The sequence below is a fragment of the Canis lupus genome, chromosome 28 (genome assembly GCF_003254725.2).
Source record: "Canis lupus dingo isolate Sandy chromosome 28, ASM325472v2, whole genome shotgun sequence".
In the NCBI taxonomy this organism is placed as follows: domain Eukaryota; kingdom Metazoa; phylum Chordata; class Mammalia; order Carnivora; family Canidae; genus Canis; species Canis lupus.
In genome coordinates this window covers 29,214,834-29,234,861 of record NC_064270.1, presented here as the reverse complement: position 1 = coordinate 29,234,861, position 20,028 = coordinate 29,214,834, and the positions used below count along the sequence as shown (strand labels likewise).

At 37.8% G+C, this 20,028-nt stretch overlaps 1 protein-coding gene across 3 annotated transcripts in view; it reads left to right on the top strand.

Annotated features, from left to right (window-relative positions):
- The window catches only part of CACUL1 (CDK2 associated cullin domain 1), an 80,841-nt gene that overhangs the window by 27,119 nt on the left and 33,694 nt on the right, over positions 1 to 20,028 (top strand). For all 3 annotated transcript variants that reach the window (XM_025467385.3, XM_025467382.3, XM_025467383.3), the window contains exons 2-3: positions 5,781 to 5,907; positions 7,017 to 7,119. In XM_025467385.3, the coding sequence (XP_025323170.1) occupies positions 5,781 to 5,907; positions 7,017 to 7,119 (230 nt within the window). The remainder of the gene's footprint in view (positions 1 to 5,780; positions 5,908 to 7,016; positions 7,120 to 20,028) is intronic.

Genomic DNA, 20,028 nt, shown 5'->3' with positions numbered 1-20,028 from the left:
AATTGTTTTTATAGTAAGCATTATTTTGACTTTCATTAAATTAATTTACATATGTTATTGACATATGTTATTGAGTACTTATCATAAGCTAGATGCTGTTTGGAGTTGGGGCTCTAGCAGAAAGTTTCTTCTCCAGGGGGTGTATGTGTCGTTTGAGGGAGATTGGTAATAAATGTTAAGTTTTAATAAATTACTCAGATAAAAAAGTATGAACATATTTACTCCTGCATGGTATAAATTATATATTTTTAGTGGTTTCTTAGTAACCTGCTAATAAATCCCTGAACCTTAGATTTCAGCTATTCCATGTGTTTTAAACTTTATTTCATCATAGTAAAGGTCAATTAAACAACTTTCTGAGGAAGTTTTAGGCTGCATGAACTTATCTTCTGTGTTACTAGGTTTAGGTTTTGTGGTATGATGTTTTGAGGCTGCCACTAGGGTTTTTACGTAGTTTGAACTTAACTCTCTCCAGAGGGCAGTACACTGTTCAGTTCTTCGAGGTGCTCATTTTATTTTTATCTTTACATGAGGCTTCCTTTACTCATCTATGTTCCTGGTCTGGACCTTGTTGGCTTTTGAGTTTATGATATCTTCTTTAAACTGTTTGAAAAGAAGTTCATTATTTTTTTTTAAGATTTTATTTTTATTTATTCATGAGAGACACAGCGAGTGAGAGAGAGAAAGACAGAGAAAGAGAGAGAGAGAGAGAGAGAGAGAGAGGGGCACAGACGCAGGCAGAGGAAGAAGCAGGCTCCATGCAGGGAGCCTGATGTGGGACTTGATCCTGGGTCTCCAGGATCACGCCCTGGGCTGAAGGCGGTGCTAAACCGCCGAGCCACCGGGGCTGCCCAGTTCATTATTTTCAAGCTGGAAAATCTAACCTAGATAAAATTTAGTAATTTAGTGATAATTTCATTTTTGTTTCGTTTCCATGCTTTGTGTTTCTTTTGGTCAATCTGAACTTTTTTGTGGACAGAGTTGGAAGTGATTGACTACACACACTTCTCTAACAAGAACTAGTTTTAAAATTCAAGACTACACACCACACACATTTACATACATGCTTTGTATATATTTGTATATATTTTTAAATCAGGGGTGGGTTGAGATTAGCAAGGAAATAACAAATACCTTAAAGTTTTTTGGACTGTTATTTTAAGTGCTGACTGCAGATTGGTATGAAAAACCTTCCTAATCTTTGGCTAAGAATATATACCAGCAGGTGTTCATTCTTCAAACTACCTCTAGTTCTAATATCATCTTTATTTTCCTATTCTTTTGCTACTGTGGTGAAGATTGGCTGGTTTCATAGAAGAAAGTTATTAGCTCGTCCATTCAAGCTTATATAACCGTATCAGAGACTGAGTGGCTTGTAAACAGCAGAAACTTATTTTTCACAGTTCTGAAGGTTGGGAAGTCCAAGATGAAGGTGCTGGCAAATTCAAATCTGGTGAAGGCCTGTGTCCTGGTTCATAGTAGACTAGTCTTGCTTGTCCTTACAGGGTGTTGGGAGTGAGGAAGCTCTCTGCAGGCAGTAATTCCATTTGTGAGGACCTTACTCCCAAGACCTAATCACCTCCCAAAGGCCCCACTCAGTACCATCATAGAGGAGGTTAAAATTTTACCATATGAATTTTGGGGGAAGGGATACAAATACTCAGTCTACTACAGCTAGCATTTAAGGTGAACTGAACTGGCTACCTATTTATTTTTCAAGCAAAATCTATGTAGAAATAGATTTTTTATTACATATTATATGGAAATGTAGAGTAGAAATAGATATGACTTTTTTTGATGTGGAAATAGGCTTTAAGATTTTTACCCTGATCATATCTTTTTCATTTTGGTGTTAAAGTCTCTTTTCAGAGATACTTAAAAGCAGAACATAAAAAAGAGAAACAACCACACCACATGAAAGATACCTGAGAGGCATCAGCAATTACCACTTCTTTAGTGGGACTCTGTTCTGTACTTACAGCTGCAGGACTTTACATTTTAGATTCTTCTTCCTCCTTTGTATCTTTGACTTTGTAACACTAATCCTATTTTTATTTCATGTAAGTCCTCATGAAGTGTAAAGCCCATGCTTGAGAAGTAGGATTACTCCCCATCCTTGGCCAGGGGTGGAGTCATTGAATGCAGCACTCAGAGTGCCCATGAGATTATGTTAATTCTTGGCTTCTGTACTTGAAGTTTTCTTTTTGAGCATGTCACCTACCTTCTTCAAGCTTCAATTTTTGGTGTAGAGCTGGTATGTGATACGATTTATGTGATATATTGATTGGAGATTGAGTAGCCTAGAATCCCATAGTTAGAAAGTGATGTTCTTTCCAGTTTTTGTTTTCAGTTTTCTTTGAGTCCTTCAGAAAGCAGAAAAGTGGTATTTTGGAGCTAGTGTGTAACACTTCTCAACATTGGTCCATCTCCATTTTTCACAGAGAAAGCAAGCTCCAGGCTCAGAAGCTCCTTTTAGCAGGCAATAGGACATGGCTAGAATTTAATAACACTGTATTTATTTATTTATTTATTTATTTATTTATTTATTTATTTTAACACTGTATTTATTTTTATATCACCTTTTGTTTAATGGAAAACAACACTGCTTTTCTATTTTTGATAGATTGCTTTTTTTTCTCTCTTTTTTTAAGCACAAATAGTTTTAAGCACAAGAGGTGATTCCCCTGCACCTGCAGGGGAGTGGAGACATGAGACAGAAAAAGTAAGGAAGCCAGTAAAGAGGTCACCACTGTGGACAACAGGAGGGTAAGCCCAGTGGGGAGCTCTGGGAGTCAGCCTAGGACATGGCACCTTAGCCTTGTCATACTCCAGAGTAAAGGGAGATACTGGCAAGTATATACCCATTCTTGGTAGTTGTTATTGAAGCCGCCTGGGGTGGTTAATTCTTTAGAACTTCCAAGCTGCCCCTCCTTCATTCAGTCAGAGCACCTCTGACAACACCGCATTGGTGTTGACAGTGGCCTCTGTGGACAGAGTGCATGGATGGGACACCAATAATTTCTGCTGTCCTCTCAAGTATGCTCAGCTTCTCTTTCGTCCTCTTTGTCCTGGTGAACAACAGCCCCATCCTTTGGTGCTCAGGCCACAAACTTTGGAGTCATCCTTTACTCTTCTGTTACTTCCTCCATGTAAACCATCAGCAAATCTGGTTGGCTCAGCTTTTAAAATATATTCCAAATCTGACTTTCCTCATCCCTGCTGCTACCTGGTTCAACCTACATCATCACACAACCTCCTGACTTTGCCCAGTTATGCCTTAGCAGCTGGATGAGCCATAGAAAACCTAAGTCAGATCACGTCACTTCATCTAAAACCCTCCAGATGTCCCCATCTTACTCAGAGTAAAAGCCAGTCTTTAAAAGTGCTTCTAAAGGGCCGCCCAGGTGGCTCAGAGGTTTAGTGCCAACTTCAGCCCAGGGTGTGATCCTGGAGACCCAGGAACAAGTCCCGCGTCGGGCTCCTTGCATGGAGCCTGCTTCTCCCTATGCCTGTGTCTGTGCCTCTCTCTCTCTCTCCGTCTGTTTCTCATGAATAAATAAATAAAATTTTTGAAAAAGTAAAAAAAATAAAATTGCTTCTAAGGCTCTCTGTGCTCTGGCCGTCTCCATCCTTGTGTATGTGTCTTTCTTTGCACATGAATATACAGTTCCTTTGGTTTTTAGCCTTATACGTAGTCAAAACATTTGTTTCTTCATTCCTTTCAGTGTAGGAATTCATTTGTCAAGATTTTCATTCCATCTTTACTAGTACATCCTGGTTAAAATTTTTTTTTTTTTTTTTTTTTTAAGATTCATACAGTAAGTTTTTATGGTATGTTGGTTTTGACAAATGCCTGGAGTGCTGTGTTCACTAGGACGATTCTACGTAAGAGTTCATCCCATGCTGCCCTTTGTAGACAGTCCTCCCTACCTTAGAGCCTCCAGTCTGTTTTCCCTTTTTATAGTTTTGACTTTATTAGTATCATATAAGTGAGAATCTTATAATATGTAGTCTTATATAATATAATCTTATAATATGTGGTCTGATTCTTTCAGTTGGCAGAAATGCATTTAAGATTATTCTGTGTTGTATGAATCAATAGTTCATTCCTCAAGTGTCCTTTAGAACAAATTTAAGCAAGAAAAAGTGAATTGATTTAAAGAAAATACTGAACAACAATGACAGAGATGGCATATACATGTGAGAAACATTTTGAACCTGAATCTGGAAATCAGTAATGTGATGGACAGGTGCTAGATAAGGCTTTTTTTATCTGGTACTCCTGGCAGTAATTAACCATGTACTTTTGAGGAAATCAACTCTTTGCTCTCCAGTTTTTGATAAAATACCTGATGTAGTAGTTGTTAGCTCCTGTCTCCTGAGATAGTGGTGTTTCATAAGACACAGAGTATTTTGGATGCCTGGGTGGCTCAGTCAGTTAAGCCTCAGACCTTTTTTGTTTGTTTGTTTTTTAAAGATTTTATTTATTCATGAGAGACACAGAAAGAGAGGCTGAGACATAGGCAGAGGGAGAAGCAGGCTCCCTGAGGGACTTGATCCCAGGACCCCCGGAATAACAACCTGAGCCAAGGGCAAACATTCAACCACTGAGCCACCGAAGTGCCCCAAGCCTCAGACTCCTGATTTTGGCGTGGAGTGTGATACCAGGGTTGTGGGATCAAGCCTGGCATTGGGCTGTGTGCTTAGCACAGAGTCTGCTTGTCCCTCACCTGTCTCTTAAATAAACATAAAATCTTAAACTAACGGGGGATCCCTGGGTGGCTTAGCGGTTTAGCGCCTGCCTTCGGCCCAAGGCCTGATCCTGGAGTCCCGGGATCAGGTCCCGCGACGGGCTCCCTGCATGGAGCCTGCTTCTCCCTCTCCCTCTGCCTGTGTCTCTGCCTCTCTCTCTCTCTCTCTTTCTCTGTGTGTCTCTCATGAATAAATAAGTAAAATCTAAAAAAAATGTCTTGAAATTTTAGGTTCTTTGGATAGCTCTTTTATCCATGGGAGGCGGGGGTAGTAGCTCTTTTTAACGTTAGCATTTCATTGTTGTGAAGCAGCTGACACCCTGGATTGTTAGGACCAGCTGTTATAAAGCTTTATGAAACCTTGATTAAAGGAATAAGAGCCAGACAGTAGGAATGAGGTAAGCCTCATTGTAAGTCTCCAGTTCGTTTATGTTTTTTCTGTTGGGCTTATCAAGTGTAAGATAGGTGGAATCTGAGTCAGAGCTGTAGTAGTATCTAGGAAGTACTGGAGGTCCAAAGATCCCTGCAAGTTTCTGACAACTTCTTTTGTTACTGTAGCATTTGGACTTTAATCCCCATAGTCCTATTGTTAGGTAAATTTGTTCAGGGATGCCTCTGAAGATTGATTGTTGGAGTTCATAGTTTCCTAGGACTTTATTGTGGCTCATGGATAGGCCATCTTGTCACATCATTGACAATGTATTTTGGAGGGTGAGTGTGTGTTTGAGACTCAGCCACTGTTAACAGATAACTGGAAAAGGAAACCAATGATACTTGCTTGTTTTGTTTTTATTTTTAAAGATGGACCCATGGTCATTCCTTTTTACATCATAATTAATGGCTGCTTTAATATCCCTGACAAGATTGCTGTATTCATTTTTTTGAAATAGGTTAGTAATTTAGTAGTATTTAGGTGATAGAGCGTCAAATTAGATTAAGTGAAAGGAATTTGAGAGCACAGAATTGCTGTGATTTGTGCTTACTTTACATGTGGTATATAGTAATATTTATTTTATGTTTTACTTTTAGTAATGAATGTTATAACTATTGAAGATTATAAGAGCACATACTGGCCAAAATTGGATGGTGCCATAGATCAGCTTTTAACTCAGAGTCCTGGTGACTATATCCCCATATCCTATGAACAGATATACAGGTAAGTCAAGATTTCATTTACCTGGGTTTGAGAGGGTACAATAGGGTTCATGACACCTTGAAATATGGCAGTATATATACATATAATATTCATAAGGTGACTTTGTAGGTTATTTGTATATTTCACACTTAGAGGCTAGAGGTTTGGTTTATACTTTCTGCTTCAGAATTGGCTTTCAAATCAAGGTAGAGTTAACCCTAACTCACTTAGACTTCCTCCCATCTCAGCCTGCTACCCCTGCTATACATAATGAAGAAACTTTGTAGGTTAGCGAAAAAGAATGACAAGTACCTGGTGTAAAAATCTGTATTTTTTGATCTCACAGAGAGACCCTAGCTTAGTTTGTTGATGTTTATTGACACACAGTTCTGTCTTTGGTTACTTTGTTTCCCAGGTCCTTGTAAGTGGAAGCAGTGAGGACTTGGGGTGGGACCTGAGTTCAGCGCAGTCACAGAGGAGGAGGTGATGATAGTTGTGTTGTTCTACACAAGTGATGCATAAAGAGGTTACATTACAAACCTAATTTTTATGAGTTAGAAGCTTGGTGTGAATTATCACTCTCTCTCCTTTATTTTGACATGCATTGAAATGAGAGAGTGAAACGGGTTTATAAGTAGTTATCATAGTCCCAGTTTCAGATTATCACCCAATACTAAATTACCTAGTACTGCCAAAATGTGTAACACAGTACTCAGAAAGATTTGCAGATAGTGGTAGTAGCTCTTTTATCTGAACACTGATTGGGGCAAGGTAAATTTCTGTTTAAAAGTTGTGATTGGTCGGGGTGCCTGTGTGGCTCAGTCAGTTAAGTGTTCAATTCTTAATTTCTGCTCAGGTCATGATCTTAGGGTCATGAGATTGAGCCCTACGTTGGGCTCCCTGCTCAATGCAGAGTCTGCTTAAGATCCTCTCCCTCTGCTCCTCCTCCTCTCAGAAAAAAACCACACTTCCTTGCTCTCTTTCTCTCTTTCGATTAAAAAGTTGTGATTGGTTACTTTTATTAGGCCTGAATTATTTGCCCCGTGACTGTGTATCCGAAGTATGCATTCATCTTAGGTTGAATGCTTCACCGTTAACTTGGTTTTTCTGTTTTGGTTTTCCCCCCACAGTTGTGTGTATAAATGTGTCTGCCAGCAGCACTCAGAACAGATGTACAGTGATCTGATTAAAAAGATAACTAATCACCTAGAGCGAGTCTCCAAGGAGCTGCAGGTAAAGAACTGATTGTTACTGATTTTTGCTTCCTTGAGATTTTTGGACTGTTTGGAATTAGTCTGTAGAATACATATTTGGAGGCTTGTTAATTTGATTATAGTATAAATTTATAAATATTTTCTAGATGAGTATTGACCAAACTAGTCTATCCTTTAGAATAAATTGGTAGAAAATTAGAAATAAATTGTGGAGCTTTTTAAATTGAATAGATGTTAACTGATCCATTTATTACCATGTCAATGTTTCTTTTATTTAAAACTTTGTTATTTCTGCTAACTTCAGATTTTGATGACTTTTATAATGTAAACATATGTATATTTTAAGTTTTTATTGTAACATTTTTTGGTATTCTCTGTGGAAAGTGGTGTTTGCCTGCTAGTTTCTGATATTTGCTAATATAAAAACAGTTGAAGTCAGCATTTTGTTGATAAGCCCTCTTTAGATGAACATCATCCCAGCTGTAAAATCTGGATGGGGCAAGCTGTAGAAACATTCTGTTTAAGGAAGCACTTGGCTTCTGCTCCCTGCCCCTCCCTGCCTTGGTAAAATTTCCAGTGCTTGAAGATCTGGGACTGTCTTTATGCCAGGGCCAGATAATATTTTAGTTCTGGTGTAGAAATAATATGTTGTGTAGAAAAGTCATTCAGCAATAGATGACTAGGGTCCATATCACACTTAGGAAGTGTTCCAGCAATTCTGAAATACCCAGTTTCTAGCAACTGTTGGGGCCTGCTTTGGCCTTGGATATTGTTCCTCACTTACCTTGTGCTCTGAGGTATCTTGGTCTTGTTTACCCGAAACAGTTGTTATACTAATGCAGCTTTTTTTTTTTTTTTTAAATTATAGTGAGAGGAAAAAAAAATTATAGTGAGAGCTATGTTTATCATAGCCAAAAGTATACTTTTCCTATTGTTAGAGTGTAAACTGTTTTATTAATCTTTTTTCCACTTAAATACGCAGTCTTTGCTCATTTAACAAATATATTTAGTACCTAGGCTTGTATTTAAGTTGTAATTGAAACCCAAGATCTGTGCATTATAGCTTTGAGTTAATTTGCTTACTAATTCTTGCCTCTCCCTTTGCCCTTATTTCTCACATCTAGTTCATTACCGAATCTTATTTGCTCCTCATTTCTCCCTTGGCTCTTGTCTGCTTCTGTTCACTTGCCACTGGCAGTCCAGGCTACCATCCATCCTCTCGTGTTTTACTGAAATGCTAATCCTCGCTGGTTGCTCTGCCTCTGGTCTTCACGTCTCTTGCTTATTCTACATTTCTGTCAAAGTGGCTGTTTCTAAAGCATAATCTGATTATCTTTTTTCTCTTAGATTGAAGTTTAAACTTTTTAATATGCTTTAGGAAGCCTTTCATGATCTGATTCCCGCTTATTTCTGTGACCTCTTATATTACGTCTCTGCTCCTGCATACTGAATTTATTTCAGCTCCTTGAACAGTTATTTAGCACTCTCTCTCACTTCTTGGCTTTTACCATGTTAACTTCACCGCCTAAAACATTCTTTGTTTTTCTCTGCCCTCTTATTTTTTTGGTCAGTGTGAATTTACAATTTTGGCTGACCATTTATCTGTGCCTCTGTAACACCTCGTATATTATTGTAGTTCGTTTGTGTATTATAATTTCTTATTTAGCTGTGTCTGTACCTCCCTCTGTCCCCAGTATTTTCTGAGAGGGCAAGAAACATGTCTGACTTCTTTGTTACTGTGTTGTTAGTACCTAGCCTAGTATCTGATACATATGAGGCATTAAATACCTTTTGAATGAAATGTATATCACATGTTTACCAGTAAATAATTTACTGCTTGTTTGAATAAAATTTTTCTAGTAGAAATCTGAATGTGATCATGTTTTTTAACATCAAATATTAGGTGGGCTTTGGGGTTTAGGGAGTATCAGAGCTTTCCTTAGATCAACAAGGAACTCAGTATCCTCAAAAAGGGTTGTTTTATGAACACTGACTTGGTATTATTGAAGTAATACTAAATAATCTTCTAAAACAGAAAGCAAATCATTTTGCTTCAAATTATCAGGACAAAATATGTAACTTGTCTTATTTGTATCTATGAAATGTGAATTGGAAATTTTATACTGTTTATTATACTTTTGGGCTCTGATTTCTTATTAGATCATGAATTTGACCAACAGAATTGTGATTTGCTAAATTAATTTATCATATTAGAGTTTTTGGGTGAATTTTTCTCGTATTTAGTTTTACTAAGCACTGTAAGACCTCTTTTCATTCTTACAGTTAGAATGTTGTTTTAAAATATTTTGCAAGGGACACTATAATATGGTGTTATCAGTGATAGCTCAGTCTAACTGATAGTTTTGGAAGGCCCCTTGGCTACATTTTTGCCATGAGTTTGTTTGCCCAGTTGTCAGTAATGAAGGTAACTTGTAATTTGCCCAGCTGGGCTGTCTGGGGTACTAGTACTTTGGAGTCACTGAGGTTCAGAGAGTAAGTTTTGGATATTTTGGAGAATGAGCCCTGTCATTGTGCCTAGAGTTCCTTTATTCTTTATCATGAATGTCTGATTGTTCTGTTGCACCTTTCTTTATTGATGTACCTTCATTTATTTAACTGTTTTTTGATTGAGGAATATTTACATTCCTTCTAGTCTTTGGCTATTACTTACTAACAATGTTGCAGCATTGACTACATCTGACCATATCGTAGTTCGCAAAAGTAGTACCAAAGTAGCATTCCAACCAGTTATGTATTTATCAGTGAAGTGCCTATTTTCCCATATCCTTGCTAATACAGCTATATTATAAGAGTAAATAGTTTTTACATTACACAGTAGGAATTTTTATTAAAAACTAAAACATAAGAGTGCTCTCTCTTTTGATGTTAGTATTTTGGAAACTATCCTGATAAATGTAAAGGTAACCTATGATGTAAAACCAGGGAATTTAGTTGATTTTTAGAATCAACACATGTTCTACTTAGAATTTAGCAATATGGGCTATAAAAAAAAATCTTACTTCAGAATGGTATCTTTTGTAAGATTATAAAGTCTGACCATTGTTAAATGGCCTAGTGAAGTGGATAAAAACACGGGGACCTTGGTTTTCATCTTAATTCTGCTATGCAGCTGCTGTGTGCCTTTTGATTAAACATGCTAATATTCTTATAAATTTTCTCAACACTGAAATGAAATGGCTTTACTGAAATATCTGGTTTCTTTAAGCAGAGTTCTGAGATACTTTGTCTCCTACTTCCTGCTTGGCCAATCCTCTGTTGTTTTCCCAGACTTAAACTCATTAGCGTCCACCTACGTGGAGTGTTCTGGAGTCCTCGTGCTGTCCTCAAAACAAAACAGACCATTGGAATTTCTTCTTTCATGGACTTATAGCATCTTGGCAATAACAACCCTGTTAGCAGTGATTGTGTTGTATACAGGTCTGCATACATGTCTGGCCACCTTACAGGTCCTCCATTGAACGCAGGGACTCTGTCATGTGTGTCTTTTTATGCTTCATGTCTGGCACCATTACAGCTCAGCAAATGATTGTTGAGTAAATTGCTCAGCAACTAAATTTGACCTTTACCACGGAAAGAGTAGCATAATTAGCTTCACAGGATTACTAATCTTTATGTTCTCTAGGCATTTGGGCATTTTATTTATTTAGAGTTCAGTTAATTCGATTTATTAATTTATTCAGTGTCACAAATATGTGGCATAATCTTCACATGATCTCTACTTTTATAGAGACCTTAAGAGCACTTTTCATATGGAACAGAATGGGATCCATTAGCCAGAAAAGTTGTATTTTGGTTGGAATGTTTTGTTTGCTGCTCTGATTTTAGAAACAAAATACTGTTGTTATGAGCTAAAACAAGAGTGGGATGAGTCGCATTTGGCAGATAATCAGAAATGTAGTGCTGGTGTTGATAATCAATAAGTTGGACCTTCAGGGCATGGGCCTTTATCTTTCAAGGACATCTTAAAATAGCTGCTGGTTTGTATAGTTTACATGTCAGAGTGATTTATTCATCTCCATCAAAAGGCATATCCTGTTGGTGAGACTGAGTGAAGAGTATATGAAATAATATTCCATATTCTCCAGTTATTGACTTAAGAGCTTGATAAGACTATTTTCAGAGATTTCAAAAGATTTTAATTTGTTAAATCTAAATGTTCTTGTGTAAGAGTGTAATCTAACATGCCACCTCATAAAAATTTTGTTTCTTTCATTTTATTTTATTTTATTTATTTATTTTTTTTAAAGATTTTATTTATTTATTCATGATAGTCACACAGAGAGAGAGAGAGAGGCAGAGACATAGGCAGAGGGAGAAGCAGGCTCCATGCAGGGAGCCCGATGTGGGATTTGATCCCGGGTCTCCAGGATCGCGCCCTGGGCCAAAGGCAGACGCCAAACCGCTGCGCCACCCAGGGATCCCTGTTTCTTTCATTTTAAAAGAAACAATGACTTTTCCACCTTAGTAACTTTATTTTTCTTATTTTTTTAAAGATTCATTTATTTATTCACAAGAGACACAGAGTTGAGAGGCAGAGACACAGGCAAAGGGAGAACCAGGCTCCTCACAGGAGCCCAATGTGGGACTCGATCCTAGCTCCTGTGATCAGGCCCTGAACCAAAGGCAGGCGCCCACCTGCTAAGCCACCCAGGCATCCCCACCTCAGTAACTTTAAAAAGCTTTTTTGTTATTAAGTTTATTAAGTTACTAAAATCACTTAAATAGCTAACCCCACTTAGAATTCTTCTTACTATTATGTTGTATGTAAATCTATACTTTTTAAAAAATCTGTTACCAGATTAGATTGTTTGAACTGTAAGCAGTGTATTTTGCCTTAGTGTTTTTTTTTAAACCATTCTTCCCCGACCCTGTCCCTTGCACTTCTCTTTTTCTTTAAATGTGATAAATTCTCTGTTAATATATTTTCCTTTTTTCACGTCTCCAAAGCCTCAGACGTTAATTGCCAGTCCTGATTTTTTTTAACATACCAGTGAATGGAAATAGATGACTGGTTTCCTAGTTTAGTGAATAATATTGTTAGTTTTTGGAAAATTCTGTTGAAATTTTTAGCAATCATCATGCTTCTGGTAAGGGCTCAGACCAGGGTCTCTAAATGTCTATTGAAATTTCAACTTGGATTTCTTCTTGTGGATACTTCATATTTATGTCTAACTCTGAATTCCTCTTCACCCAAGTCATTTTCACTCTTAGACTTGAGATTTCATGTTTATCTTTGACTCCTTTTTTCTCCTTTACCTCTTGTTCCCAGGTAATTGTTAAGGTTGATAGAACACTGTTGTTTCACTTACCTCTGTCTCTTTTCCTTCTTCACATCATTATTGGCACATGTCTGCAGTAATCTCCTAATTGGTTTGTTTTTCTCCACTCTTTGTTTTTGGCTGAGTAAACTAAAAACACTAATTTGATGGGCATACTTTCTTGTTCAAAAACCTTAAATACTCCCTATTGCCTTTCTCAGTCACAGTTGATTTTGTAGTTAGTATAAAGAACTGAGCTGGTTGATTTATTGCAGGGGCTACTAGAGGGAAACCTGATGTAGCCAGTGCCTTCCATTCAGGTGTGCAAGGAACTCTATTAGGTATAGCAGCAGATATGTGATTGGTAAGACTAGATAATTTGGACTAACCCTCCTACTGATTAATGATTTTGAAAATGATTAAGGTTGCTATAAAAAGCAAAGAATTAAAGGACCAGGATCTGAGAAGAAGGAAACCCAGAGAGGGCAGTCTAGCATTTGAACCATTTCTCCACAAGGAGCACCTGTTTATTCTGGAAAAAGAGGCTAATAGGCTGAGCAATTTATAGCGTTTTGATGGGCTTATGGGAATAGGATGATCAAAATTGAGAGTTTAGGGTCCATTAAACCTGAAGGATCACATCCCAGGAGTAGTAAGAATAATAAGTTATAGACCATTGTCCCCGGAGCCTGATTCCTGACTGCATTAAAATGGTCTGGATTTACTGGTACTTCTAGTTGCTTACCAGAAGCAAAAGTAAATTGTCTCCAGAGAAAGATAACATTATCCTAGGCATCAAATTCGTTGTCTGATTTTTCATAAACAATATCTGGCCTTCAATCAGAAATAACTAGTCAGGGGATCCCTGGGTGGCTCAACAGTTTGGCATCTGCCTTTGGCCCAGGGCACGATCCTGGAGTCCCGGGATCGAGTCCCACGTTGGGCTCCCAGCATGGGCCTGCTTCTCCCTCCTCCTGTGTCTCTGCCTCTCTCTGTCTCTATGTCTATCATAAATAAATAAATCTTAAAAAAAAAAAAGAAATAACTAGTCATATTAGGAGATGAGCATAAAAGTAAGAGAAATGGTAAAATATATTTTTAGATAAGAATTGAGAGAATCCATCACCAGTAGTCTCTCACCTTAAAGAAATTAAGACTATTCTTCAGATAGAAAGAAGGTGTTCCTAGATGAAAACTTGGGAGAATCAGGTAGGAATGAAGAACAACGGAGAAGATACATATGCAGGTGTAGAATAATAATGATAATGTCTTATAGGGCATAAAATACATATAATCAAAACACATGATAATTGGATATAAGATGGAAGGGAGTAAATGGATTTAAAATGTCCTAAGGTCCTTAGATTGTATAGGAAGAGGTAAAAGTACTAATTTAGTTTAGACTGATAGAACAGGGATGCAGTCTATAATTTTAGGGTAACCACTAAAAGAATGATAAAAGAAAATGTAATTAATAGGATAATGGAGAAAATGGAATAATTTATAAAATAATAAAGTCAAGAAAAAATAAGGTACAGAGAACAGATGGGAAACATAGAAAACGAATAGTAAGATAATAAATTTAAGCTTCATATATCAATTATGTGAAATGTCAAAGACTACTGTACTGAAAGAAGTAAGCAGATTATCAAACTGAATGAAATTGTGCAACCTTATTCAGTGCTGCTAATATGAGGCAGTGTACTTAGATAATTTTAGGCAGAAGGATTGCCAATAAATGATGGAAGATGTACAGACATTAGCCAGAAAGAAAGATGATATAACTACATTGATTAAAAAAAAAAAAAAAAAAAGTAGTAGATTCAGAGCAAGAGGTATTATTGGATATAAAGAAAACTTTTTATAAAAAGTTCCAGTTCCTGGAAGTTAACATTTCTAAATGTGTATGCACCCAATAATACAGCCACAAAAATTAACAGGCGCAAAGAACGGACAAGTCCACAATCATAATGAGAAGTTAGTGCATCAATGACATTAGTAGCATTTATCTCAAGAAATTAGAAAACGGGGGGATCCCTGGGTGGCACAGCGGTTTGGCGCCTGCCTTTGGCCCAGGGCGTGATCCTGGAGACCCGGGATCGAATCCCACAGTCAGGCTCCCGGTGCATGGAGCCTGCTTCTCTTTCTGCCTGTGTCTCTGCCTCTCTCTCTCTCTCTGTGTGACTATCATAAAAAAAAAAAAAAGAGAAATTAGAAAACGAATGCAAAGGAAACTCAAAGAATTAGGTCACAATCTTTGCTAGTAGGCCTTTGGAATGATAAGTATTCAAGGAATGGTGGTACAAAGCACAATAAGAAAAGTGCCCTGTCTGAGAAAAGGTGTAATAATCACAGCCAGATGGAGGAATAAAGAAGAAGTGGCATTAAAAGTGAAACGCCTGGGTAGCCCCGGTGGCCCAGTGGATTAGCGTTGCCTTTGGCCTAGAGTGTGATCCTGGAGACCCGGGATTGAGTTCCATGTCCGGCTCCCTGCATGGAGCCTGCTTCTCCCTTTGCCTGTGTCTGTGCCTCTTTCTCTCTCTGTGTCTCCCATGAATAAATAAATAAAATCTTAAAAAAACAAACAAACAAACAAAAAAACACCATGAGGGGGCACCTGGGTGTGACTCAGTGGTTGAGTGTCTGCCTTTGGCTCAAAGTGTGATCCTGGGGTCCTGGGATCAAGTCCTGCATCAGACTCCCCATGGGGAGCCTGCTTTTCCCTCTGCCTATGTCTCTACCTCTCTCTCTCTGTCTTTCATGAATAAATTTTAAAAAATGAAATGCTATGAAGAATGGGTAGATGTTTGGGGAGGAGTCTATTTAGGCTGAGGGCACTTCATAAGTAAAGGCAGTTTTTGGATAGGCTTGGGTAGTAAGGAGTGGTCCTGTGAAGATAGAGTGTGACATTTGAGAGAGATTGGGAGGAGATAAGGCTGAAAAAAGGCAGGTTGGAGCTAAATTGTAGAAACCCTTGAATGCCAGGAGTTGTTTCTTAGAAAGATTGATGTGAAATACAAGAGACTACAAGATGGGTTGGAATAGGAAGGAATGAGATGTAGGAAAATAGTGGTTGCAGTAGACGAGGTGAATTACAGGTCTGTGGTTCTTTATCTGCAATTCCAAAAAAAAGTTTTGCAAATGGATTTTTCTTTTTGTAGGTTTGGTGTCAAAACTCACATGGTAGTAAAACTTGGTCTAAACCCGTGAGGAACTTGAGGGGAGCATTCATATATTTCTTTTCCAGGTATTTTGATGTGTTTTATATTTTCTCCTAGAAATACCAATGCATTGATATTCCCAGTCTCAAGATTACCTTCTAAATCAGAAAAGTTCTGAATTATGGCACATATCTGGCCCCAGGAATCTTGGATGAGAAATTGTGGACTTGGTGGTAATGAGAAAGGAGAAAGAAGTTTCTAGGATACATTGCAGGGATCAGAGAAACAGTATGTAGCTAAAACCATGGCCAGTTGGAAGAGAGGCAGGGTGAGAGGATTGAGAGATCGATTTGGTTTCCATAGAAATGTTGGCTGTTGCTAAAGGGGACTTGAGGTGTAGAGAAGGAGGATGACAGTGGTTTGAGAATGTTCAGGTCAGCAAACACAATGTCCATGTGCGAGCACATGTGCTAGATGCTTAGGCTGCAGAGATAATTAAGATGTGAGTTTATTCTGCTTAGGAGAAAGGTATAATGATCATTTTAATACACTGGAATGTGATGAGTAATAGGATAGAGATTGGAAAGGAATCACAAGTCTTGATCATTTTCCCCCTTAAAAAGAATCTCAAATTTATCCCATGCCACATGCCTAGTTTAGGTCCTCATTGGTACTGAGCTGAAAAATAGAGAAAGGTTTCTAGTTTGTACCTTGACTGTGCACCTTGCCTCAGTCCATTTTGGTTTTTTTTTTTCAGACTTACATCATTTTTTTAAAAGATTTATTTATTTGAGGAGGGAGGGGCAGAAGGAGAGGGAGAGAGAATCTCAAGCAGAGTCACTGACAGGGAGCCTGATATAAGGGCTCCATTCCACGACCTAAGATCATGACCTGACCTGAGCCACCCAGGCACCCCCTCACATCCTCTGTTTTCTTAACCTTTGAATCTCTATTTAGCTAATGAGCAAAAGACCATACTCCTAAGCAAGGATTTCAGGGCTCTTCACACTGAACTCAGCAAGATAATCTAACATTATTTTGCTATTAAGATTTAAACAGGCTGTGTGTTTTCATATTTATGTATTTTCTCATTTGGTTTCTTTTGCCAGTATAGTTGACCTTTGAACAATGCGGGGGCTTGGGGCACCAACCCCCATGTAGTTCAAAATCAGAGTGTAACTTTTCACTCCTCCGAAACTTTACTAATAGCCTACTGTTGGTGGAAGCCTTACAACAGAAACAGTCGATTAACACAGATTTTGTATGTTGCATGTGTTATATACTGTATTCTTACAATAAAGTAAGCTAGAGAAAAGAATATGTTAAGAAAATCATAAAGAAGAGAAAATATATTTACATACCATACTGTATGAAAAAAAATCCATGAATAAGTGGACCCATGTAGTTCAAACTGACCATGTTGTTTGAGGGTCAACTCCCCTCTTTCTGCAAAGGGGGCATTCTCCTTGTCTTAGTTAGGGTTTGCTGAGCTTTTAACTTCAGTGTTCTGGCATGCTTTTAATGAGTCACTTTCTCTTCCTTGCTTCTGTAGCCCTTTGTGTTACTACTGTCGTCCTTAGTTTAGCACTTTGGCACTTGTTTAGGATGCCATCTTTGCAGCATTGTGAACTGTTTGAGAGCCAGAATCCCGATGTACTAGTGTTGGTTTCTTTTGGCCTATTGTAATCTCGAACTAGTTAAGTACTCATTAAGTAAATATGCTGATCATATTACTATTGACCAAATGTTTGCATTTCTCTTACTTTTGAATGCATGGAAAGAGTATATGTCTATGTTCCATTGAAATTAGACTTAGCCAAGTAACTGACTTTGGCCTGTGAATTGTGAAATAAAGTGAGGTGTGTATGGTGAAGTGTGTACCCAAAGATCTGAAGCTCTTAAAGATCAGCTCTCCAATTTTCTGTTTTCTTTTGTCTGCCAAGTGTTTCAGATGGTAGAGGCTCCCTTATCTTGGATCCCAAGGGTAAGTATGACATGGGGCAGACTTTCAAGATGAGCCTGTAACCCGAGAAAGAAAGTATTGCTATGTATTTTTTTTTTGGTTTTTAATCCATTAGAAAAATTTTTTTTGAGATACAATCACATACCCTAACATTCGCCTTTTTAAAATGTACAAACTTACTGGTTTTTACTGTAGTCATGAAGTTGTGCAGCCATCACTGCTAATTTCAGAACATTTGAGTTACCGTAGAAAACCCAGTCATCATTGGCAGTGATTCCCTGTCCTTCCCCTTCTCTCAGCCACTGGCAACCACCAATCTACTTTTTGTCTCTGTGGATTTGGCTATTCTGGACATTTCATAGAAATGAAATTAAGCAATATGTGACCTTTAGTGTCTGGCTTAATTACAGTGTTTTCAAGGTTCATTCACATTTATATCATGATTTTCTTCATTTCTTTTTATGAATAACATTGTGTTGTACTACATTTTATTTATCCAAACTTTGTTAAGTCACTGAGACTTTAGGCATTGTTTTTTTGACTGGTATGATAAGTATGTGAATTGACAATATTTAGAATATCCTGTTTGCCTCACCATTTGGATAATTGAATTTAATGGATATAACATTCTTTACTCTTTAAACTGTCTTAAGTGACACTTCCATATTTTGGTTATTCTTATGTATGTCTGAATCCAGAACCCTTTAGAGCAATCAGAAGGCATTTTTCTCCCATGTAGGTTGATAAATTTATGTATTAATGTGCTTTATCCTGTTGAGAGTATATTTTCACTTTCACTGCATAAAAACTATTTTGATGTTTTGATCTGCTAGCTTTACAGCCATCAACCCATTAACAAGTGTGTTCCTTTCAGCAGTTTGTCAGTGATTTGTAACTTACATTATACATTATGTACATGTACAGAGTGTTGAAACAGACTTGGTTCCCGTACCAGGCCAGTAACATTAAAGCGTTAGGAATACCACCACTAATACTAACCTGAGTTCAGATCCCCAGAAGAGACCACAAACACAGGTGGAAGAAAAATGTGCAAGTTTTATTCTCCCAATAGGACTGAATTTGGAGCGATTTAAATGAGTATTTGTCAACTAATTACATTTTAACCATTTATTTTAGTAAGATTAGAGTAGTTTTGATGTCTTGGTTGAGGTACATATAATTTGACTCCCAAACTTATTAGTAGTAATGGAAATGAATAGAAACTAAGCCATAATTAGTCAACATTAACTTTGTTTTGCTCTTCCCAGACACCAGATTACACATAAAAGCTTTACTTTTTTTTTTTTTTATTGAAGTTCGATTTGCCAACATATAGTATAACACCCAGTACTCATCCCCTTAAGTGCCCTCCTCAGTGCCTGTCACTCAGTTACCCCATCCCCCTGCCTGCCTCTCCTTCCACTACCCTTTGTTTGCTTCCCAGAGTTAGGAGTCTCTCATGGTTTGTCTCCCTCTCTATTATTTCCCATTCATTTGCCCTCTTTTCCCTTATAATCCCTTTTACTATTTCTTATATTCCCCATATGAATGAAACCATATGATGATTGTCCTTCTCGGATTGACCTACTTCACTTAACATAATACCCTCCAGTTCCATCCACGTCTAAGCAGGTGTGGGTATTTGTCCTTTTTGATGGCTGAGTAATATTCCATTGTACATATAGACCACATCTTCTGTATCCATTCATCTGTTGAAGGACATTGAGGCTTCTTCTACAGTTTGGCTATTGTGGACCTTGCTGCTATAAACATTGGGGTTCAGGTGTCCCAATGTTCCACTGCATCTGTTTTTTTGGGGTAAATACCCAGTAGTGCAATTGTTGGGTCGTAGGGTAGCTCTATTTTTAATTTCTTGAGGAACCTCCACACTGTTTTCCAGAGTGGCTGCACCAGTTCACATTCCCAACAGTACAAGAGGGTTCCTCTTTATCCACATCCTCTTCAACATTTGTTGTTTCCTGTCTTGTTTATTTTCACCATTCTGACTGGTGTGACTGTTGTTTCCTGTCTTGTTTATTTTCACCATTCTGACTGGTATAAGAGTCTCTGATTAAGCTTGGAAAACTATGTAGTTTAGCTAAGTTCTTTTGTTATCATCAGGGTGGTACTGATGTATTCTCCAAGCTTTCTGCATTTGATGTGGATGTGGCACTTCACTTTTTAATAACTTTATAAGCACTGAATTTGGCAGCAGTATCTCATTGTGGTTTTGATTTGTATTTCCCTGATGTGCATAAAAGCTTTACTGCCAAACTGCCAACAAACTAAGCCAGGTTCTTTTGGTGTTAAAAATCAGAGCAAGGTTTGCTTTGCTGTTTGTGTTCTGTCCAGTGGGTGGCAGCATAATTCAGCTGGTTGTCTTGCATGTGGTCATTTGATATTTATATATTTTTTCAAGGCTGTAATTTCTGTATATGTTGAATCTACAAAGTGTGTTTTTAGAAAAACTTTCATTCCCCCAAATACGTTACTCACTCCTCACCAATTGAGGATTACTTTAGATA